The sequence below is a fragment of the Antedon mediterranea genome, chromosome 9 (assembly GCF_964355755.1).
Source record: "Antedon mediterranea chromosome 9, ecAntMedi1.1, whole genome shotgun sequence".
Taxonomy (NCBI): Eukaryota; Metazoa; Echinodermata; class Crinoidea; order Comatulida; family Antedonidae; genus Antedon; species Antedon mediterranea.
This window is the reverse complement of record NC_092678.1, coordinates 6,103,184-6,123,226: the sequence shown is the minus strand read 5'-3', so window position 1 is coordinate 6,123,226 and position 20,043 is coordinate 6,103,184. Positions and strand designations below refer to the sequence as shown.

Sequence of the window (20,043 nt, the reverse complement as noted above, 5' to 3'; positions counted from 1 at the left end):
CTGGCACTTTAAAATAAATAAAAATTAATTTATTATTTGTTTGGCGATACTTAAAATGTTCAAGATCTTAAATAATTGATTATACTGTAATTTAAAAAAAAAGCCCTATACAAAGATTTTTTATGAATCCTGCAAAAAATGTTGCACCCTTTACTTTTCAATTATTTGTCTGTTATAGGCCTTTTTTAACAAAATCTTTTCAAAATACTGCAGTAACACGATAAGTTCAACATTTTTTCTACAGCCTTGTTTTCTTAAGTAGTAAAAAGTAATTTAATACATTTTTTTTATTTAGCCACGTACACTAAGATAGAAAAAAAAACAATTTAAAATTATCTTTTATCTAAGGAATATAATTACTAATTTTTTTTTCTGAAGTTTAAGATAATAATTTTAAGACCCAGTGATATAAGGTTTACTTTATTAATACAAAAGATTTCTTTATAATTTAATTAATTTTGATTATTTCAGTTGAATAAGAATTAATTTATGCAAATATTTAAGTTAGAAAGTTTCATCAACAAATCTATGATTTGGTTTTACTTGTCTACCGTTCTGAAAAAAGTAGTCCAACGTAATTTATACATTGTTAATTTACCTATGCTATTCAAAATACAGTCTTTGTAGCTAATTTGCATATTGTAATTACAAAATCATTCATGTGTATCGTCATGTCGTGTTTCGGAATTGCAACATCGTACATTAAATGTGTATTACTCATTTTGAAAACTAATTTGTATCTGTGTTTAATGTTTTAGCATAATTGTCGTTTGTCATTTTTGGCCTTCTGGTAAAATTAAATTAATTTTTAATAGATTTAATTTCAAGTATGAAAACAACAGCAAAGAAACAAGTTTATTTAGAACTAAGACACCTTGATTCCTCTTTTATCACATGAACTTTTTGTATTCTGATGAGGCTGATCTGATGAAATACTGTATAAACTAAAAAGTTAAAGAAGAATAAAACACTCTGGCATGACTGACTGCACTCCATAGTCCTAATGGTAAAACAAGTTTAGTCGATTTTTTGCCTAAATTACCTGGATAAACCAACAATAGCTTATTCTCCTCAGAGTGATAAAGAGATATTACAAATACTCTTCTCTAAAAATGGTAGAGTCTAAAAACATCAACCTCCAGTAAAAGCATCACCACACACGCATTATAATGGCACACATGTCTTGATAGATAGATACCTACATAGTGGTTTGACTAAAGATTGTATGCGCATATACAATTCAAAATAAGTCTGTAATTTAGCTTACTAGTATTTGACGAATCCATCAACTACAAAGTTACACACAAAGTTTGTAATACAGAAGGCGCACCGACAACTTTTGTAGACGTCATCAGAGGATCATCATTCAGTAAAATACGGAAGAAATGCATACGTCAATCATTTGAATATTCATGAGATAATTTAAATGTTCCACGTGCAGTCATATCGCAATACAAGGAAGACAACAAGAAAACAATGCATGGTGTTGATCCAGGGAGTTGTTATTAGATAACAACTCCCTGGTTGATCGATGTCGTCGGTTTTAACGTTGTTTACGCCTGTACGTTTTGACGGCGGAAGCAATGAGTTTGATCACTTTAAAAACGGAACTTATAAAAGTTGGACTCCTACTGTCTTCTAGAACAAATTCATGAGAGTGTCGACGTCTTGTGAGTTAAAGTACGTATGTAATAAGAGGCTGCACCATACACTACTAGCCGTCTTCTTTAACGTCTTTTCTTTAGACATGGGTAAGTCTTATACGTTGTATACCTTTTATTATTCGTCAAGACGAAGATTTAGGAATGAGAGTAATGTTTGAAAACGAACCATTTTAAAAATTGAAATATAAAACAGCAATGACAATGAATGAATATTTTGTATTGCATGCATTAGGCATATATATATATCCAGAATTTCAATCGTTCTCTTTGTCTCCTCAACTTCCATCTCCATCGTGTAAGAGAAATCCCTCATCTTTATTTTCAAATCAGTTGTTTTCACTATTTTATGTAATCTTCATCGATCAGGACCCTCCTTTTGTGATGCATAGTTTCTGGTTCGGACTTTGTTGTTGTTGACATCATAACAAATATTTGAGTTGTGTGGTAGTATAATCAGCCAAATTAGTTAATTGGTAGCAATTCATTCTTTGTCCCGAATACTTCTTGTTCAATTATAGGAGTTTTGCATAGGATTTTAGTAGTGAAAATTCGCTTATGACTGTGTTACCAAATTGGTCACAAAAACAGTAATTATATCGGCCTAGCTTACTCTATGCGTTGCTTATATTTAAGAACGTTCCAAGAACTGTCTTTAATAAATTCAAACACCTCTAAAAGTACTATAATAGAAAAAGTGTTACCTTACCTTAGTCATCATCCCTGACCCAGTCAAGCACACGTCCCACACCACCCAGAACGATATAAAAATAAATACTGTATCTTTGTTTGTAGTTGTCAGGTTGTTTAGCAACATGTTGCTATGATCAGCTGTCGGAAGTGCGTCTTAAAATGCCCGCGCGAACAACCGGAAGCATTCACCGTGAATGACACGCACACTTTTGACCAATCATATTCATCGTTGTTGTTGTTGTATGGATTGTTGATTTGACAACGTAAGTATTGCGCGTCAAGAATCTGTATTGTTTTGTTGTTCGTGTTCCTTCTTGTTGCACAGATATTGTCAAGTTTTCTTCAGGGGTGGGTGATATTTTTGTTAACATTGCAACAATGGGTTGCGGAGCGTCAAAAACAGGTAAGCCACAAGCTAGGCCTATGTCTTATTTATTTCTTGTTATAATTTTATACATAGTCTGCACACTTCAGTCTAGGGCTAGGCCTACCTAGCTAGGCTAGGCCTAGAAAAAGCGCCCCTAGCTAGCCTAGCCTAGGCCTAGGCCTAGTCTTAGTTAGCTAGCTAGGACTTTAGTTAGCCATTACAGTATGCCCTACCCTATCACTACCACTTGCCACCACAACCTGGCCTGGAGCCTAGCTAGAATAGGCTAGGCCTATTTGTAATATTATATTAGCAACACATGTAGAAAAAATTGTAAATAGGCCCAGGCCTATTGCTTTTTTAATTTATTATTATTAATCTTTTTCAATTCAATTCAATTAATTATTTCCACATAGCCTAGGCCTACTAGCTAGGCTAGGCTAGTAGGCCTAGCCTAGGCCTTCCTGGCCTACTGCTAGCTAGGCTACTACAACAACCAAGTAGACTACATGGAGGATGCATATTTTAAGATCTGTTCAGAGTACACATCTTTAAGCTAATAAGCAACCTTAGAAAATAATAATAATTACAATAAACATAAAAGTGAATAAATAAGTAGGCCTAAATGAATAAATAAATTTAAATTAATTAATGAAAATTATTAACTTTTTTTTTCTATTATTTTTTTTTATAGCTGCTACATCAAAGACCTCGTAAGTAGAATTCTATTAATTTCAATTGTTTTTTGCATTTATTTTCCCTTGATTGATATATGCCTAGCCTTAGGTCTTTTACAAATAATTCTAATGCAATTTTAATTAACCTACGTTAATACGGGTCATCTTTGTATAAAAAAGGGTGGATTGTTATTAATTACCGTAAGCCCAAGTTATTTTAAGTAGCGAATTAATATTAGGCTAGTGTATATAATTAAACTAAGTAATATCTTTAACTAATAATAATCTGCTTTTCAATGCAAATAATATATAATAAGCTAATTTTACAATAAATTATTGAAAATCAAATGTTTAGGCCAAATAGCTAAATGATAAATCATTATATTACATAGCCTATCAGGGCCGTAGCCAGGATCTGTCAAGGGGGGGTTCGCACACTAAGTATTTGGGTCACCCCACCCCCATACCTACCACCCGCCCCCCTGGGGTGGGGCCTGAGGCGAAGCAAATTTTGTTAAATGACACCCCTAGATGGCCGGAAAAGACACTCTCATGCAGCATTCTACCAATGAGCAAAACGATTGTACTTGGAATCGTGGACTATTTAAACGATAACATTTGTTGCCGTATGTTAGATGCGCGTGCTCTGTGCGGAACCGCCGATTGTTTGATCATTTACTCGATATTTTGTTTTGCGTTCAAGTTCAATGCGAACGTACGTCTAGGAGAAGCCCCGAAAAAAGCACACTGGGTGAAGGCAAATGCAATTCTTATTATAGCTCTATCTATAATATTTATTTACAGCAATTTGTTGAGGAAATTAAATATGCCAATGTAAATAGGTGATATTGATACATTTGAGTACGTATCGGCGAAGCAAATTTTGTTAAATGGCACCCCTAGATGGCCGGAAAAGACACTCTCATGCAGCATGCTACCAATGAGCAAAACGATCGTACTTGGACTCGTGGACTATTTAAACGATAACATTTGTTGCCGTATGTTAGATGCGCGTGCTCTGTGCGAAACCGCCGATTGTTAGATCATTTACTCGATATTTTGTTTTGCGTTCAAGTTCAATGCGAACGTACGTCTAGGAGAAGCCCCGAAAAAAGCACACTGGGTGAAGGAAAATGCAATTCTTATTATAGCTCTATCTATAATATTTATTTACAGCAATTTGTTGAGGAAATTAAATATGCCAATGTAAATAGGTGATATTGATACATTTGAGTACGTATCGGCTGGTGGTCTAGAAAAAAATAATCGGATGCCATAATGTGAACTACAGTACATGATACCATAGATTTTATAGTGTAAAATATTAATATTCACTATAATCCTCTATGATACATTATACTTCATAGCCACACATAAATACTGATGTATGTCGGAAGGCTATATACTTTATGCATGCTGCCTGACTGCCAGTGATCTAAACAATTGGTACGCAGTTGTCTGGCGGTGTCCTTTGTACGAATCGTTCGTCCCCCAGCTCGCTGTGAGACGCGTCAATATCATGTTGAATGCAGGGACAAAACATTTATTTTTCAGGTTAAAATCGGCAATTCATTTGCAACTCTTTTTACAGACTATATCGCTCGAAGTACGCTCATGCAGGGAAGAAGGTACTGTATGAGTTATTCCGAACGAGTTTACGAATTTTTTAATTTACGAACAACTTTTTGTACTGTGGGGCACGTATTTGGACGATTTTCGGAGATGAGGGTGAGGTATTGGGCATGTCGGGGATGGGGGTTCGCAGTCGGTTAAGGGGGGTTCGCTGTAAAGGGGGGGTTCGCCCGAACCATAAAAACCCCCCCTGGCTACGGGCCTGCCTATGGATACGAGAATGTTATTGGTCGAATATAAATGACATCACAAACATGTGTATCTACTACTATATAAACTTTTTGTGTCCCTTCATCAGGAATAAGATTAAATGATAATGCAAAGGCAATTTTAGTTTTACAAAGTTGTTTTTTAAATCATATTGGTAAAACCAAATAGGGAGATACCAGACAGTTTTACTACAAATTTAAAAGCTTTTTATTTTATAGCAATCCACCCTTGTAGGCCTAATTATAATATCTTCATGTTATTTGTCATTACCCAAAATTAAATTTTATCAGCCTCATAAACACCTTAAAAATTTAACAATTTGCAGCCCGGCTAGTGCTAAAGAGTCGGAAAAATGTGCCCCTGCTTGTAACGGCAATGCAACACCTGTGAAAGATAAACCGGAAGAAAAGAAAATTGCAAAAGTTGAGCCGACAGAAAGAAAGCCTAAAGAGCAGACTGAATGCCCAAAGACTCCATGTTCTGCACCTTGCACTAATTGGTAGGAACTTCTAAACACTGGGGTGGATTGCTATAATTTAAATATAATAAAATTATTAATAATAATACATTTTTAAAACCATATTCTACTAGTTAGTACAAGCAACTGTGATTTTCCTCTCTTTTCCTTAAATTTATGATAGTATAAGAATTGCAAGCTGAGCACGGTTTATAGCAATCCACCCCAGTATCATTCTTGTTAGGTTATACTTTTTTCATATACAGTGGAACCAACATTTGGGTTACCCCTATTCAGAGAACACCCCTATTAGTATTTAGTATTAAGTGGACATACTCCTGTTATTAAGGAGAAACTTTACTGTGAAACAAAACAGGATGTTTATAGCACTACTAAGTCAACCTCTTTGTTTTGCTAATATCAATTTTAGATTCAAAGGCAAATTACTGACAAAATGACAATGATGTGTGTATCAGTGGCTGGATCTCAATGGAGATATATTAAATAAAATAAGCAAAAAGCTAAATCAAAACAATAAAGTAAAACAGCCAGAAAATTTAGCAGAGCTTTCAGGCAACACTACTGTATATAGCCCTATACAGTGTAATTCTAATGTATTTGCAACTTTTTAAATTTGTATATTATAAATATGGTGCAACTTGTATTGAGAGGATACCCAAGTGTTCTACTGCATACTTAGGTCTATTGCTAATAAATTAATAACAATTCATATATTTGTCTATATTTATTATTTATAATTACAATACTATATATTATAAATACATTATAAATCAACCCTATTAAGGGGACACCATTGGGACCAATCAAAGTGTCCTTGTTTCACAGGAAATTGTACCTTAATAAGGGTTTATTATAATCATTTTTTGTGGAAAAATGAAAGAAACTAAACAAGCAAAATAAAGTTCAATTTCCAAACAAAACTATAAATAGAATTTCACATTAACTAAAATGTAGTCAAACATGAAATTTCTGATAATTATTGTTATGTATAATTTAAAATGTATGTTGAGGGTAAATATGTACACTAACTATAGCTGCAAACTAATCCAGGGTAATTTCTTTAATTAGACTAACCTTATAAAAACTGTTAATTTAATGATGAGTAATCCACTAGTATTATTTTTTCTTTATATTTTATCTACATTTACCATTATTTGTAGTGATTAAAAATTTTGAATTTTCAATTGAAAAATGTTTATATTTTTTACCTTATGAATAGCAATTTTACCAACTATCCGGATTTGAGTCAGCACAATAACCATCTTGGAAAATGCCTCACACCAGACATTTTTGATAAGCTTGTGAATTTGAAGACACCTTCAGGTTTTACATTAGATGGATGTATGCAGACTGGTGTTGACAACCCTGGACATCCTTTCATCTATACCGTTGGTCTGGTTGCAGGAGATGAAGAATCATACGACACATTTAAGGATCTCTTTGACCCAGTGATCAGTCGTCGACACAATGGTTATCAGAAAGATGCCATTCATTGCACAGACCTCAACCCAAACAACCTAGTTGGAGGTGATGATTTGGACCCTGCATATGTCTTGTCTTGCCGTGTTCGGACTGGGAGAACTATTCGTGGATATGCTCTACCGCCACACTGTAACAGAGCTGAGCGTCGTGATGTTGAAAAGATTGTCATCGAAGCCCTTGCAACACTCGATGGTCCACTAAAAGGCAAGTACTTTCCACTGAACGGAATGACTGACCAGGAGCAACAGGCACTCATTGATGATCACTTCCTATTTGATAAACCAGTCTCTCCACTGCTGACATCTGCACGTATGGCAAGAGATTGGCCAGACGCAAGAGGTATCTGGCACAATGAAGACAAGAACTTCCTTGTCTGGATCAACGAAGAGGACCACACACGTGTGATTTCAATGGAAAGTAGCGGCAATATGCGAGCAGTTTTTACTCGTTTCTGCAATGGACTTAATAAGGTTGAAGAGGCTATGAAAAAGAACGGATATGAGTTTAGCTGGAATGAACATCTCGGTTATGTCCTAACTTGCCCATCAAATCTTGGCACTGGTGTTCGGGCTGGAGTTCATGTAAAACTACCAAAACTGAGTAAAAACAGCAAATTTGATAGCATATTAAACACAATGAAGTTGCAGAAGAGAGGCACTGGGGGTGTTGACACAGCATCAACTGATGGTACCTTCGACATCTCTAATTCTGATCGCCTTGGATCATCCGAAGTGCAGCAGGTTCAAGCTGTAATTGATGGTGTTAAGACACTGGTGGCAATGGAGAAAGCATTGGAAAAGGGAGAAAGTATCAGTTCGCTGATGCCAGGGCATGATGCTAAAGCTCTTAAAGACTTCCCAGACCTATCAAAACATAACAATCACATGGCACACTGCCTGACACCAGAGATTTGGATCAAGTTGAAAGACAAAAAGACAGCTGCTGGATACACTCTTGCTGATTGTATTAATACTGGTGTAATGAATCCTGGTCATCCACACATCATGACAGTTGGAATGGTTGCTGGTGATGAAGAATCCTACGATCTGTTTGCTGACCTGTTTGACCCTGTTATTGCTGCACGTCACAGTGGATACAGCAAAGATGCAAAGCACAAGACCGATCTGAATCCTGATAACTTGCGAGGTGGTGAACAGCTGGATGAAAAGTATGTATTGTCTTGTCGCGTTCGTACCGGACGAAGCATTCGTGGTTACACCCTGCCAACGCATTGTAATTGCGAAGAACGCAAGGCTGTGGAAACCATTCTTGCTGATGCTCTTGCCAAACTAGATGGTGATTACAAAGGATCTTACTATCCTCTTGAGGGCATGTCTGATGAGACACAACAGAAGCTGATTGATGATCATTTCCTTTTTGACAAACCTGTGTCCCCTTTGCTGACAGCTGCTAAAATGGATCGTGACTGGCCACAGGCTCGTGGAATTTGGCACAATGAGGATAAGAATTTCCTGGTGTGGGTGAACGAGGAAGATCACTCGCGTATGATTTCTATGGAAAGAAGCGGGAACATGAAACGTGTGTTCAAGAGGTTTTGCGAAGGCTTAGGTAAAGTTGAAGAGAACATCAAGAAGGCTGGTCATTCTTTTATGTGGAATGAACATCTCGGATTTGTACTTACCTGTCCCTCAAATCTTGGTACTGGGCTTCGTGCTGGTGTGCATGTCAAGGTTCCCCTGCTAAGTAAGGATGAGCGATTTGATAAGATCTTGAAAGCTATGCGTTTACAGAAAAGAGGAACTGGTGGAGTGGACACAGCTTCTACTGACGGAACATTTGATATATCAAACTCTGACAGATTGGGCTCATCAGAAGTTGAGCAAGTTCAGATGTTAATAGATGGAGTTGAGCTGTTGATCAAAATGGAGAAGGCGCTGGAAGGTAGGAAATCCATTGATGATTTGTTACCAGAGAGCATCAAACCAAGACCACCGGTCAAGTTGATGAATGACAACTACCCAGATCTGTCACAGCACAATAACTACATGTCAAAGGTTCTGACACGAGAAATGTATGATAAACTTTGGAAACTGAAGACAAAATCTGGATTTACATTAGACGATTGCATGCAGACTGGTGTGGACAACCCAGGACATCCTTTCATTATGACAGTGGGTTTGGTTGCTGGTGATGAGGAGTGCTACAGCCTGTTTGCCGATATGTTTGAACCGGTAATAAGCCTACGACATGGTGGCTATGGACGAGATGCTAAACATACCACAGATCTCAATCCTGATCACCTGGTTGGGGGCGACGATTTAGATCCAGATTTTGTGTTGTCATGCCGTGTACGAACTGGTCGTAGCATTAGAGGGTTAGGTCTGCCACCACACTGTACTCGTTCTGAAAGAGCAGAAGTTGAGAAGATCTTAGTGGATGCTCTTGGTGGACTTCCAAAGCCATTCAAGGGTAAATATTATCCTCTTTCTGGGATGACAGAAGCCGAACAACAACTGCTTATTGATGATCATTTCCTCTTTGATAAACCAGTCTCACCACTTCTGACATCTGCAAACATGGCACGTGATTGGCCACAGGCACGTGGAATCTGGCACAACACCGAAAAGAACTTCCTTGTTTGGATCAACGAAGAGGACCATTCTAGAGTAATCTCTATGGAGAAAGGTGGAAACATGAAGAGAGTCTTTACGAGGTTTTGCAATGGTCTGAACAAAGTTGAGAACAGTATCAAAAAGAAGGGTTACACATTCATGTGGAACGAACACCTTGGCTACGTTTTGACCTGTCCGTCTAATCTTGGAACGGGAATGAGAGCTGGCGTGCACGTGAAACTACCACTGCTTAGCAAACAAGAAAAGTTTAATGACATTCTTACTAAATTACGATTACAAAAGAGAGGAACAGGAGGCGTTGACACAGCATCAACAGATGGAACTTTTGATATTTCAAATAATGATCGTTTGGGAACTTCTGAGGTTCAGCAGATGCAAATGGTAGTGGACGGAGTAAAGAAATTGGTTGAACTAGAGAAGGCACTTATGAAGAATGAAAGCATTGATAGCCTTTTGCCATAATTTGAAAGATCATGTTTTATACTTTAAATAATTTCTATTTTGAAAATCTGCTTTTGAAAACTTTTAATATTTGTGAAATTTATGCAAAATACTTTATACATTAGAACCTATGTGCAATATAAAGAGTATTTATTGATATAACAGGAATAAAAATATATCTAAGACAATTATTTCTTCTTTGAATGATTTTATTTGTAAACAAAACAGAAAGAAAAACATACATACATCAAGCAGTGAACTGCCTTTTGTTTGAAAAGTTCATCATTTTAATTAGCCTAGCCAGTCTGTTTGGACTTGTGTAACTTAAATAACTCAAACTATTTTTTTAAACATAACACGGAGATTTTTGGTCTAGTTTTAGGAGATCGCCATACCTTCAAAATACTTAATACCTGATTTTGTTTTACCTAATGTGACTTTCTAGTCTTATCCAATATGTTCCTAAAATCATGCATTTCTTGCATGCAGTATTTGTGCTACAAATGTCTTACAAGTGATCCACAAACCACTTAAACATGTTAATGAATGCATCTGCCTCATAATTGGTCTTAGCAAGAGAATGGTTGTCATCTGGATATGTTAGCACTCTAAAAAGACAATACAAAACATAAAATAGAATAGCAGTATTTAACATGATCAGTGCTTTGCGCTTCTGGCAAATTTGGTGGTTTGACGCACCTTGTATTAAGCAATGTGTGGACGTCTGTACATAACTTTTATATATCATACTCTTCTTCTTCCATTTAGGAGCAAACTTCATTTTTTAAGGCTACTGCTCTAGCATTTGCAATTTTCATGCACAGTGTGGAAAATCTAATATATTCACTAATATATATTATATACTGTATGATGGTCTGTGGGGACTCATACTAGGGACATAAAGACAGACTCTTACCTTACTTCAACCTCTCTTGCCTTTAGGGCTTTAGCATATTCATAACCTTGTTGAGGAGGAACCCTTTTGTCAGCATTACCAATCATGATCATTGTTGGTGTCTTCACCTGTGTGTAGTTACAGTAGAAAAAACATTATAAATTTAGTTTGGTAAACTTAAAGTATGTTTTTAGTTTGCATGCGACTCTACAACTCACTGTGTCGGTCGGTTGGTTGGTTGGTCGGTCGGTCGGTAAACACTAACTCAAATTTGAGCACGCGACTTTAGCCATATATATGGCTTTGTTGCTTTTAAACTTATTCTTTTAAATTGTTGTTTAAGTTGTTAATAATTATTGTCATATATTGTCTATACATATACCTTTAAAACTTCCAAGCTAAACACAGCATTAAAAAATAATCGAATCTTCATATTTTCACTTGCAGTTTAATAAAGGTATACAGTACATGGGACACCTTTGGAACCCTTGAATGGGAGTTGGCCATAGTGTTAAAACATATAATATTGCCCTTTCTTCATCTCAAAGGATAGTGTCTACTTTTAAAAAGGGTTTCCCAAAACAAGGGTGTCCCAAATGTAGGGTTGTATACAGATAGTATAGTAATTTGGTATATTTTATATTTACCTTATCAACATGGAATAATGGTGATTTTTCAAACATAGCAGCATAGACTTCAGATGATGGCAATCGGGAATGAGAGAAGGAAAGTCCACTTTCAGTATAGCCCCTATTAAATTATAGATAAATGATAGAACATGTAAAAGAATATACAAGAGGGACACACAAGCATTGCTTTAGATGTCCAAGATCAAGGTGGAGTTGTGGCTTGGTGGTTATGATGCTTGGCTACCACTCCAAGGGTCCTGGGTTCAAGTCCCGTCACATGTCAGGATTTTTTCTAAGGACCAAATTACTCCACTCCCAAAGACTTGTAATAAGACTTTGTTTACGTAGAGCATCTTGTGTATATGTTTGTCTTGTGAACCTCTGAGGGTCCCTAATGATCAGCAATAGCTGGATGGATCACCCTCATTAAATAAAATGCAGTTTGTGAGTTAATAAGTTAATTACAGAACTTTGAATACAAATGTGCCATTTTGATTTTTACCAATATCGGAAACACCTCCCAAAAAAATGATCAAATAATGTCTTACCAATCTGGTATATCTGTAGCTCCCAGCTTTGCTGTAACAAAAATTTAGAAAAATAATGTTTGAATGTCTTCATTAATCACTAGTATTATTGAAACATGTACATACTTTTTAAAAAGTACATCTCTTTGAATTGATGCTATACAAGTAATTTTAGTGCCTTTTTACTAAAGAAGATATAGTAAAACCCCTGCTTTTTTATACACTCCTATTCAGGGGAAATCCCTATTAAAGGGACACATTCTAATCAATGAACAAGGGCCAGTATATGTTTTAACACTACGGCCAACCCCTATTTTTTTGTTGGGTCCCAAAGGTGTCCCCTTAAAAGAGGTTCCACTGTAATCACACAATTTCTTTGGTTTATACTTACATGCCATGTTTGTCACAGGGTTTCTGGCTACACAAGCTTTGAAGTCATTCTAAAAATAGCAAGATTTCTAAATTAGACACACTCAACCTTTTATTTAGGCTCGTATTTAGAAAGAACTATCATTATTAGTTCTGAACTAGTTAGTCCAGGATTAGAGTCAATACATTAATATAATGTGCTTTTCAGTTTGAGATTATATGTTTAATGTGATTTAACAAAGCAGGATATTTATGTATTTTACCATCAACTTACTGGGTATTGTCCAATGAGATGACAGACCAGAAAGCCCCCATGTGAACCTCCCTGTAACACCACATTGTCCCCATCAGCAATGCCATCTTGTATAGTTTGATCAATGGCTTGCTGAAAAAAAAAATTTGAAAAACATCATTTTGATCATTGAGTTCACAAATAGTTCTCAAATATTTGAGTTTATATCTTCATTCTCTTTGAATACCTTGCAGTCTTTGACATCATTGCATCCAACATTTCCAGGTAGTGACAGGATAAAATCATTCCCAAATCCAAGTGACCCTCTATAATTTACTGTAAAACAACGTTTTAACAAAATTCATCAGTCATTCATCATTAACCACGCCCTTTAAAAAAAATTAATATTAAGTACTGCATGTTATGCATCTTTTATTCTTAACCACGACCCTTTTAAAAGCTATACTAGGATGAGTTGGAACCATATTTCAGTATAGGAAACGTAGGACCAACCAAATATAGAACCATAAGGTTTTCACTTACTTAATAAAACTGCAAACCCAAGGCGACAAAAGGTAGATGGATACAGCATGTAGTCTGCTACAAGAGTCGAGTGTGGACCACCTGTATGCAAATTAAATGATTAGGAAACACATTTTACATCAATGTATGTTTATCTATTTATTTTCAGGGTTAGATTAGTTTACTATTTATAATAGTTAGTTAGTGGTTAAGGCATTCAGCCCTGGACATTTATGAATTATAATCTGTCATTATTTTTATTGTTATGTAATGAAATATATAAACTTACCGTGAGGGAGTGCAATCAATGGCAGTTTACGCTCCGAAGTGTCATTCTCGGGAGTCAATAAAATTGCCTCAAAGTCAAAGCTATCTACAAAATTATTTAAAATTTGTATTTATATTTTTACTACCATAAGTTGGGCAAATACTTAATTAAATTATCATTTAATAATGCACAATATATATCACCACTTTTTGTATAGGTTGAGCCATTTGGTTCTTCTCTCAAAAACCGACCAAATTTTGGAGGAGTGGGTGGTAAATGGCTTATCACTACCACTACCTCAGCTCTGTCATCCGCTGTCATCAGATGTAGCCCTTCTTAAGCCTTTGCTATTCCTTTCTGTTCTGTGCTGTTGAATTGAATTGCTTATCAATTTACCACTAAAGGACAATTCCAAAATTGCAGAAATACATAATCAGTAAAACAACCCACGTAAAATCATCATTGAATACTGTATCTCACCTTTTTCTTTAGGAGTATAATTCTTAATTTCAAATTTGAAATCCGAAAGTGTTAAATGTTCTTCATCTAGATAGTTCCATTTGATATCACCTCCTGGGAAAAGCTTTCCTATAACCTAGGGTATAAGCAATTTGAAACTTCACATGTTTACCATTTGTTAGTGTTTTCTATGTCCACCTAGACAAAAGGGATCACTTTATAATAATAATAATAATATTCGTTCTTATATAGCACTTATTGTACAATGATTCTAAACGCTTCACATTTTTACATATGGAAACATAATCCCATAATGCAGCTAGTAATCAACGCAAAGTGATGATAAAATGGTAATTGCAAATAGTAGTCCCTAAATAGTTCTTAGGCCCTCGAAATTCCAAAGGAACTTGTGAAGTAGGTAATGGTCCTATACTGCTTTTGTAGTAGGTAAAAATAACAAGTGATCTTTAGAACGAACCAATCGTTGTGGTAGATTAGGTGCGGCACATGCAGCAAGTATAAGGTCATCTGAAACATCTAGCACTGTCCAGGCACTATACTTTGACCATTCTGTACCAATCTTACTGCTACCAAAACTGGTCACTTTTCTGACTACTTCAGTTTCTATATTTATCTCAACTATTTCCTTCAAAAAAATAAAGATATTGTGGTTTTTAAAAACTGTCTACTAATAATATGATGTTCCCATATATGAACCATATTTGAGCTTATCACTACCATATTTGGGCACATCATTTCTTAAAATTTTAGTTGCCATTGACCTTGTCTTGCCATGATGCTGCCATCAATCTGTAATTCTACCAAATATGTGTCTGCTATAGTGCATGTATTGTTCCACTAGTACAATGACACAGTTCTTTGGGAAACCTGGCTAAATTCTAGTAAAGTTATGTTCCCACAAAGCTCTTATTCTGGTTCAGTAGGCATATAAAAAATCGTGACATATGTATAGTATTTAAGAATAGAACCATTCACACTAACGCATTCCAGATTCCATACAAAATGTATGTGTGATCGAAAAATATAACCTGAGTAAATTCGGCTCAGTGTGAAAGCAGCTTTAGTCTCCATTCCTTTATAACTTGTACTGTAGAATACTATGTGACAGATAACCATGTGAATGCGTCTTACCCTGCAACTTCTCCAAATGCTGTGAGTGTATATTCTCTTGTTATCAGATGCCCAACATCTTCTTGGAAGAGTAGTGAGGTATAAGCCAGGAAACTCTACAGTAGTAGAAAATACAATAAACCATTATCTTCAAGGTCAAGGGTCAATATTACATGGTTTAAAATGTGCTATTTCCATTGATACCATATTAGTGAATGGTGTTGATTACCTGATTTCTTTGGTCTGTCTTGTATTTTCACAACAGTTTTTGTCTCTTTTGTGTTCCAATCATACTACAAATAAAATTCAACTTTTAAATGTATTCCTATTCTTGTGGCAATAATTTAGATAAACTTAAATTATTATTTGTGATGATGGTTGACAAAAGAATTTCAAATAGTATTCTCAAAAGGCTTCCAAGGATAAAAGAGTGTGTATGTTCTAAATTGATGTATTACGCATACCATAAAAAGTTGTGAGCACTGCATATGAGGCCCACCTTCACAGTTCCTGAGGTAGATTAGTTTGCTCATGTCGATGTTGAATCTAGGGTTAGAAACAGCTTGATTACCGTCAGACAAAGTTTCTGAGGGAGAAAATGTAAGAAATACGAAGATGTGTATATATAAGCGTTCAGAGCCTGTGGTACTTCTCTACCATGATTCTTGAAGGGTTGATGTATTCAATTTGTCTTTTACACAACACTATGAAACTGAATGTTTGTCAGTTGGTGACCACTACCTTTATGATACATTAAAATGTTGTTAATGTTTATACTCTAATAAGCATGGTTCCCACTAGCGACGCAACACAACCTACGCAACGCGAGACAATTCCCTTCCAATAATTGTGTTGGCTCTACATGCTTAGCTGCGCATCAACGTTAGTTTCCACAGACTTTGACCCGGTTCATTCCGCGTACTTGACTACACGCTATGTACTATGTTTCTTGCCAAACTGATTTTCCGTAGCAATGTTTGCATGTACTGTTGCATAGCCGATTTCCACTTGATTGTGATTGCGCAATATGGCACTTTGTGTCGATACTGCGTTGCATTCTAGTGGGAACCACGCTTAAGTTTTAAAAAAAAGTAAACCAATATACAAACCAACTGTTTTTTCTTGCACCTTCAGATGATAAAGCTTGGAACTATCAAAGAAGAAAGAGTTTATGTGTTACAAATAGAGTCGAACCTCTCCTTTGTGACTTCTCTATTCAGGGGACACCCCTATTAATAAGAAGACAATGAATATGTTTTAACACTATGGCCAACCCCTACTCATAGGACACCTATTAAAGGGACATTTTGTTGGATCCCGAAGGTGTCCCCTTAATAGGGTTCTACCAGAACCCTCCTAGACATTCCCTTTCTCTACATCAACTTTGTCAATACAAACAAGATACAGACTACTTTGACTGCAAAAAAAAGCGGCAACAAGTTTGTACCTTCTTATTGGACAAAACCGAAGTCCAAGTCTGTATGGGTCATTAGCCCATCCAATAAATACAATATCTCTGTCATTTGGAGCCCACAAAGCCTAAAGAAAAAAACATGAAACAAAGATTACAATAAAGCTAGTTTTACTTCAGTATTAACACACAATACAACTAAGTTTCAAATACAACAATGTACTGTAAAAATAAATGGTATGAGATTGTCATTTATTTACCTGGCCAGGTGAGATGTCGTCCGGCACGCCCTCAACAACATTGATAGCACCGCTCTCGATATCGAGCACACACAGTGTTGGCAAGTGTTTGGATACTAGCTGTTCTCCCCAGTCTTCAAGATAAACGTACTCGTTCCCCTACAGTAAAAAAAAATTAGTTACTCTATACAATCTATATTTTTTAGACATTTAGGAGCTGAACCTGTAACGATGTTAATGTACGATGTAAAGTGGATCTTTTTCGGAGATAAACAAGTTGACTGCCCACAATATAAATAAACTTGCTGTAGGATATTAATGCCCAAGTAGCGTTTCATATGTTAACGACTCTAGGTCAACTGAAGTGGATGGCCTGATTTTAGAACTTCCAACTTGTGATAAATCTTCAGATGTGATAGTATGATACAGTTTATTTCTTGAAAGAACATTTTCAAAGGTTCTACTTCTATACCCACAGATGTTATTACTGGAGGAGCTGTATCTCCATTATGCCATAAAGCATGCACCAATTTCATATCATGAATATTCATTAGATGCATTAATGAGAGCATCCACTGTTTAATAGCTTCTGAAATTCACAACTTTTTTAGATAAGTTTTTGCCATTTAAGATGTTTAATACACTACGTCTTACTTTACCTTCCCATCATTATCATTTTCTTCATCATCTTTGCTACTTTTGATACCAAAGTAAGATGATGACTTTGGTTGTTTCTTTTCAGCAACAAACATCAATTTCTTTTCTGATGCTGACCATTCCAAACAGCCAAATTGTTCTAAATAAAAAAATTAAAGTAAGAAAATATTTAAAAACGTTGAGAACAGCTAATTACTTACCACTTCACGTAACTTATCCAATAAGGTTTATCCATATTAAATTAATTAACTCTTTGATACTTTGTTCAATTAATTAATTAGTAGAAGTTTTCACAAAAAATGGAACAATCTCTGTTCAAGCCACTGGGTTGTCAAAGATCTCTATGAGAAACCTTACCAACCATACTGGTGGCTATGTCCCTGCCATATCTTTTGGATGTTTAGTGTAGGGCTACACATAGGATGGTATTTCGATAGCAATCTTAAACCACCTTAAAATCTTCAACTACCTGAATGATGGATACTACGCAATGATCAGAATCTTACCGTCCTCATAGATCTTTCCAGTTTTCTCCACAGCTGCGACATCAACTGCTAATATCTTCTGTTGACTATTCCACACCTAATTCATAAATAGCATACAAATGAATAAAGTTGAATAAGGAGATCATAAGTAACAGGTGTAAACAGATGTGATATTTCGAAGTATCATCTGTACTCATAGCAAAGGTATGCAATTATCACCCTGTGTATAACCACAATGAATATTACTCATCATTTATATCAGTAGATTAGAATACTTTTAGTTAGTTACTTTCACTTGTACAAGATTGACTCTTACTGTTTTAAAGAAACCTACTGTTCTAAAGTAACCCGCCACTACCAAAGGCTAGGATTTTGGCTATGAGAGAAGACATGGCATAGTCTACAGAGGGATTTCCCTGCGTTTAATATTCAGGCCTACACGCTGTACATCAATTTTAATTTTTTACAAAAAAACTGAGTATGCAATAGTCTTTCAATATTTGAAATAGAAGAAAATAATGCATGGCATGTGATGTAAATTCAACCAATCAGATGGCAAGGATACACTGACTTAGGTGTGTTATAATTGGCATTGCCAAACATCAGTTTAGTTTAATCTTAAGTCTATGATTAGGTTTGTGTTATAATTTGAAATGTGTTATAATTTGAAATTTCCAAACGTCAGTTTATCTGAAAGTTTATGGTCCAAATATCTTTTACAGTAGAATATTATACCACTTAGGTGGGATGGCTATTTGAACAGTGGAATAGTATTTCTATTTTAATTTCCTTCCTCAAACTCACATCTATATACTGTTTTTCTTCTCCGTTCTTGTTAGTGAGCTTTCTAACCACAGCAGTTAGTTTACCAGATGGAGAAACTCTTCTCAGTAATCTAATATGATATTTAATAAGAAATACAAGTATAAATCTATGTTAAACATAACAATTGTGGGACGGGAGGAATGAATTGCATTTATGTCAAAAAGGCTAAAAATGCTAGAGGCCTCCAGTGTTAGAGGCTTAGGGTTTTCTAAACCAGGTGCCTCAGGCCTCTGAGTTACACCACTATTCAAGATTTACAATGATTCTTGCGAAGCAGAAAACTGATGACCTCTTTAAATATTAAAAGGTCACTTACTCTCCTTTACTCTCGGTTGGAAAACCAATGCAGCTAGTTGCTATACCCTCGGCATCCGTGATGATCTGGTGTTGCCTCAAGCTTTTAATACTCTCCATTCGCTGAAGATCACGTTGACTCCAGCATGATGTCACAGTGTAAGACTTTTTCTCTTGTGCAGACTTGCTGTGACAGGAGATACTGCCAGATACGATGGCAGGGATCCTTGATGCTTCCTGGTATAAGGCAACTGCTCTGTCAACAGACATCTTTATATCTTGTTTATCTGAGGAGTTTAACAAGCATTGCACACAAGATTAATGTCATATAGTACCTAGTAGCAGTAACTACTACAAGGTTACTATAGGCTACAACTACCAAACTACCTAGGCCTGGAACCTATTTATAGCTAGTAGGCAATTTTTTCCACAATACACAGTGATGTATTATAATTACTTACAGACATAGCTAGTTATGATGTGGGTGTGAGAAAAAATGTATGTGAGAAATCGAAGGTATAACACTGGGGTGCGAAACTGCACTAGCGCCCAAGATGTTCGGTCGGAAGTTTAGGCCTCCTACCAGGGAGGTATAAATACCTCCCTGCTCCTACTATACTAACTGTCTGTGTGCATCATGCTGTAAGCGCGATAGAGTCTAGCTAGGCTTAGACTAGAGGGCCTAGGCTAGGCTAACTAAAAGTCAGGCCTAGACCTACTTCTCTATCGAGGCTAAATAAGTTTACATAACTAGTTGAATTAACTCAACACATGATTACCCTAATGCAATCAATATAATAGCCTATGCAACTTCTAGGACCTTCTGCAAAAAAAGTTTTACAAAGCTAAAAGATATACAATGACG

At 35.9% G+C, this 20,043-nt stretch overlaps 2 protein-coding genes across 3 annotated transcripts; one reads left to right on the top strand and one right to left on the bottom strand.

Moving 5' to 3' along the window:
- Positions 1 to 2,682: 2,682 nt before the first annotated feature.
- Positions 2,683 to 10,419, top strand: LOC140058402 (creatine kinase, flagellar-like). Of its 2 annotated transcripts, XM_072103990.1 has the most exons (4): positions 2,683 to 2,757; positions 3,416 to 3,434; positions 5,566 to 5,739; positions 6,938 to 10,419. In XM_072103990.1, exons 1-4 carry the CDS (start codon positions 2,733 to 2,735, stop codon positions 10,254 to 10,256), a joined length of 3,537 nt encoding a protein of 1,178 aa, XP_071960091.1. In that variant the 5' UTR covers positions 2,683 to 2,732; the 3' UTR covers positions 10,257 to 10,419. The 2 variants fall into 2 exon arrangements, with proteins under 2 accessions (XP_071960091.1, XP_071960092.1); XM_072103991.1 differs by lacking the exon at positions 5,566 to 5,739 and having other exon boundaries at positions 2,701 to 2,757.
- On the bottom strand, positions 10,368 to 20,043 carry LOC140058403 (acylamino-acid-releasing enzyme-like). The gene is made up of 22 exons (XM_072103993.1): positions 19,958 to 20,043; positions 19,201 to 19,465; positions 18,864 to 18,954; positions 18,081 to 18,156; positions 17,577 to 17,713; positions 16,939 to 17,076; positions 16,715 to 16,806; positions 16,377 to 16,417; positions 15,732 to 15,853; positions 15,497 to 15,560; positions 15,289 to 15,383; positions 14,615 to 14,782; positions 14,158 to 14,272; positions 13,699 to 13,782; positions 13,431 to 13,511; positions 13,135 to 13,223; positions 12,930 to 13,040; positions 12,678 to 12,726; positions 12,308 to 12,338; positions 11,778 to 11,880; positions 11,152 to 11,258; positions 10,368 to 10,843 (listed from the first exon to the last, which is right to left on the bottom strand). Exons 2-22 carry the CDS (start codon positions 19,446 to 19,448, stop codon positions 10,744 to 10,746), a joined length of 2,142 nt encoding a protein of 713 aa, XP_071960094.1. The 5' UTR covers positions 19,449 to 19,465; positions 19,958 to 20,043; the 3' UTR covers positions 10,368 to 10,743.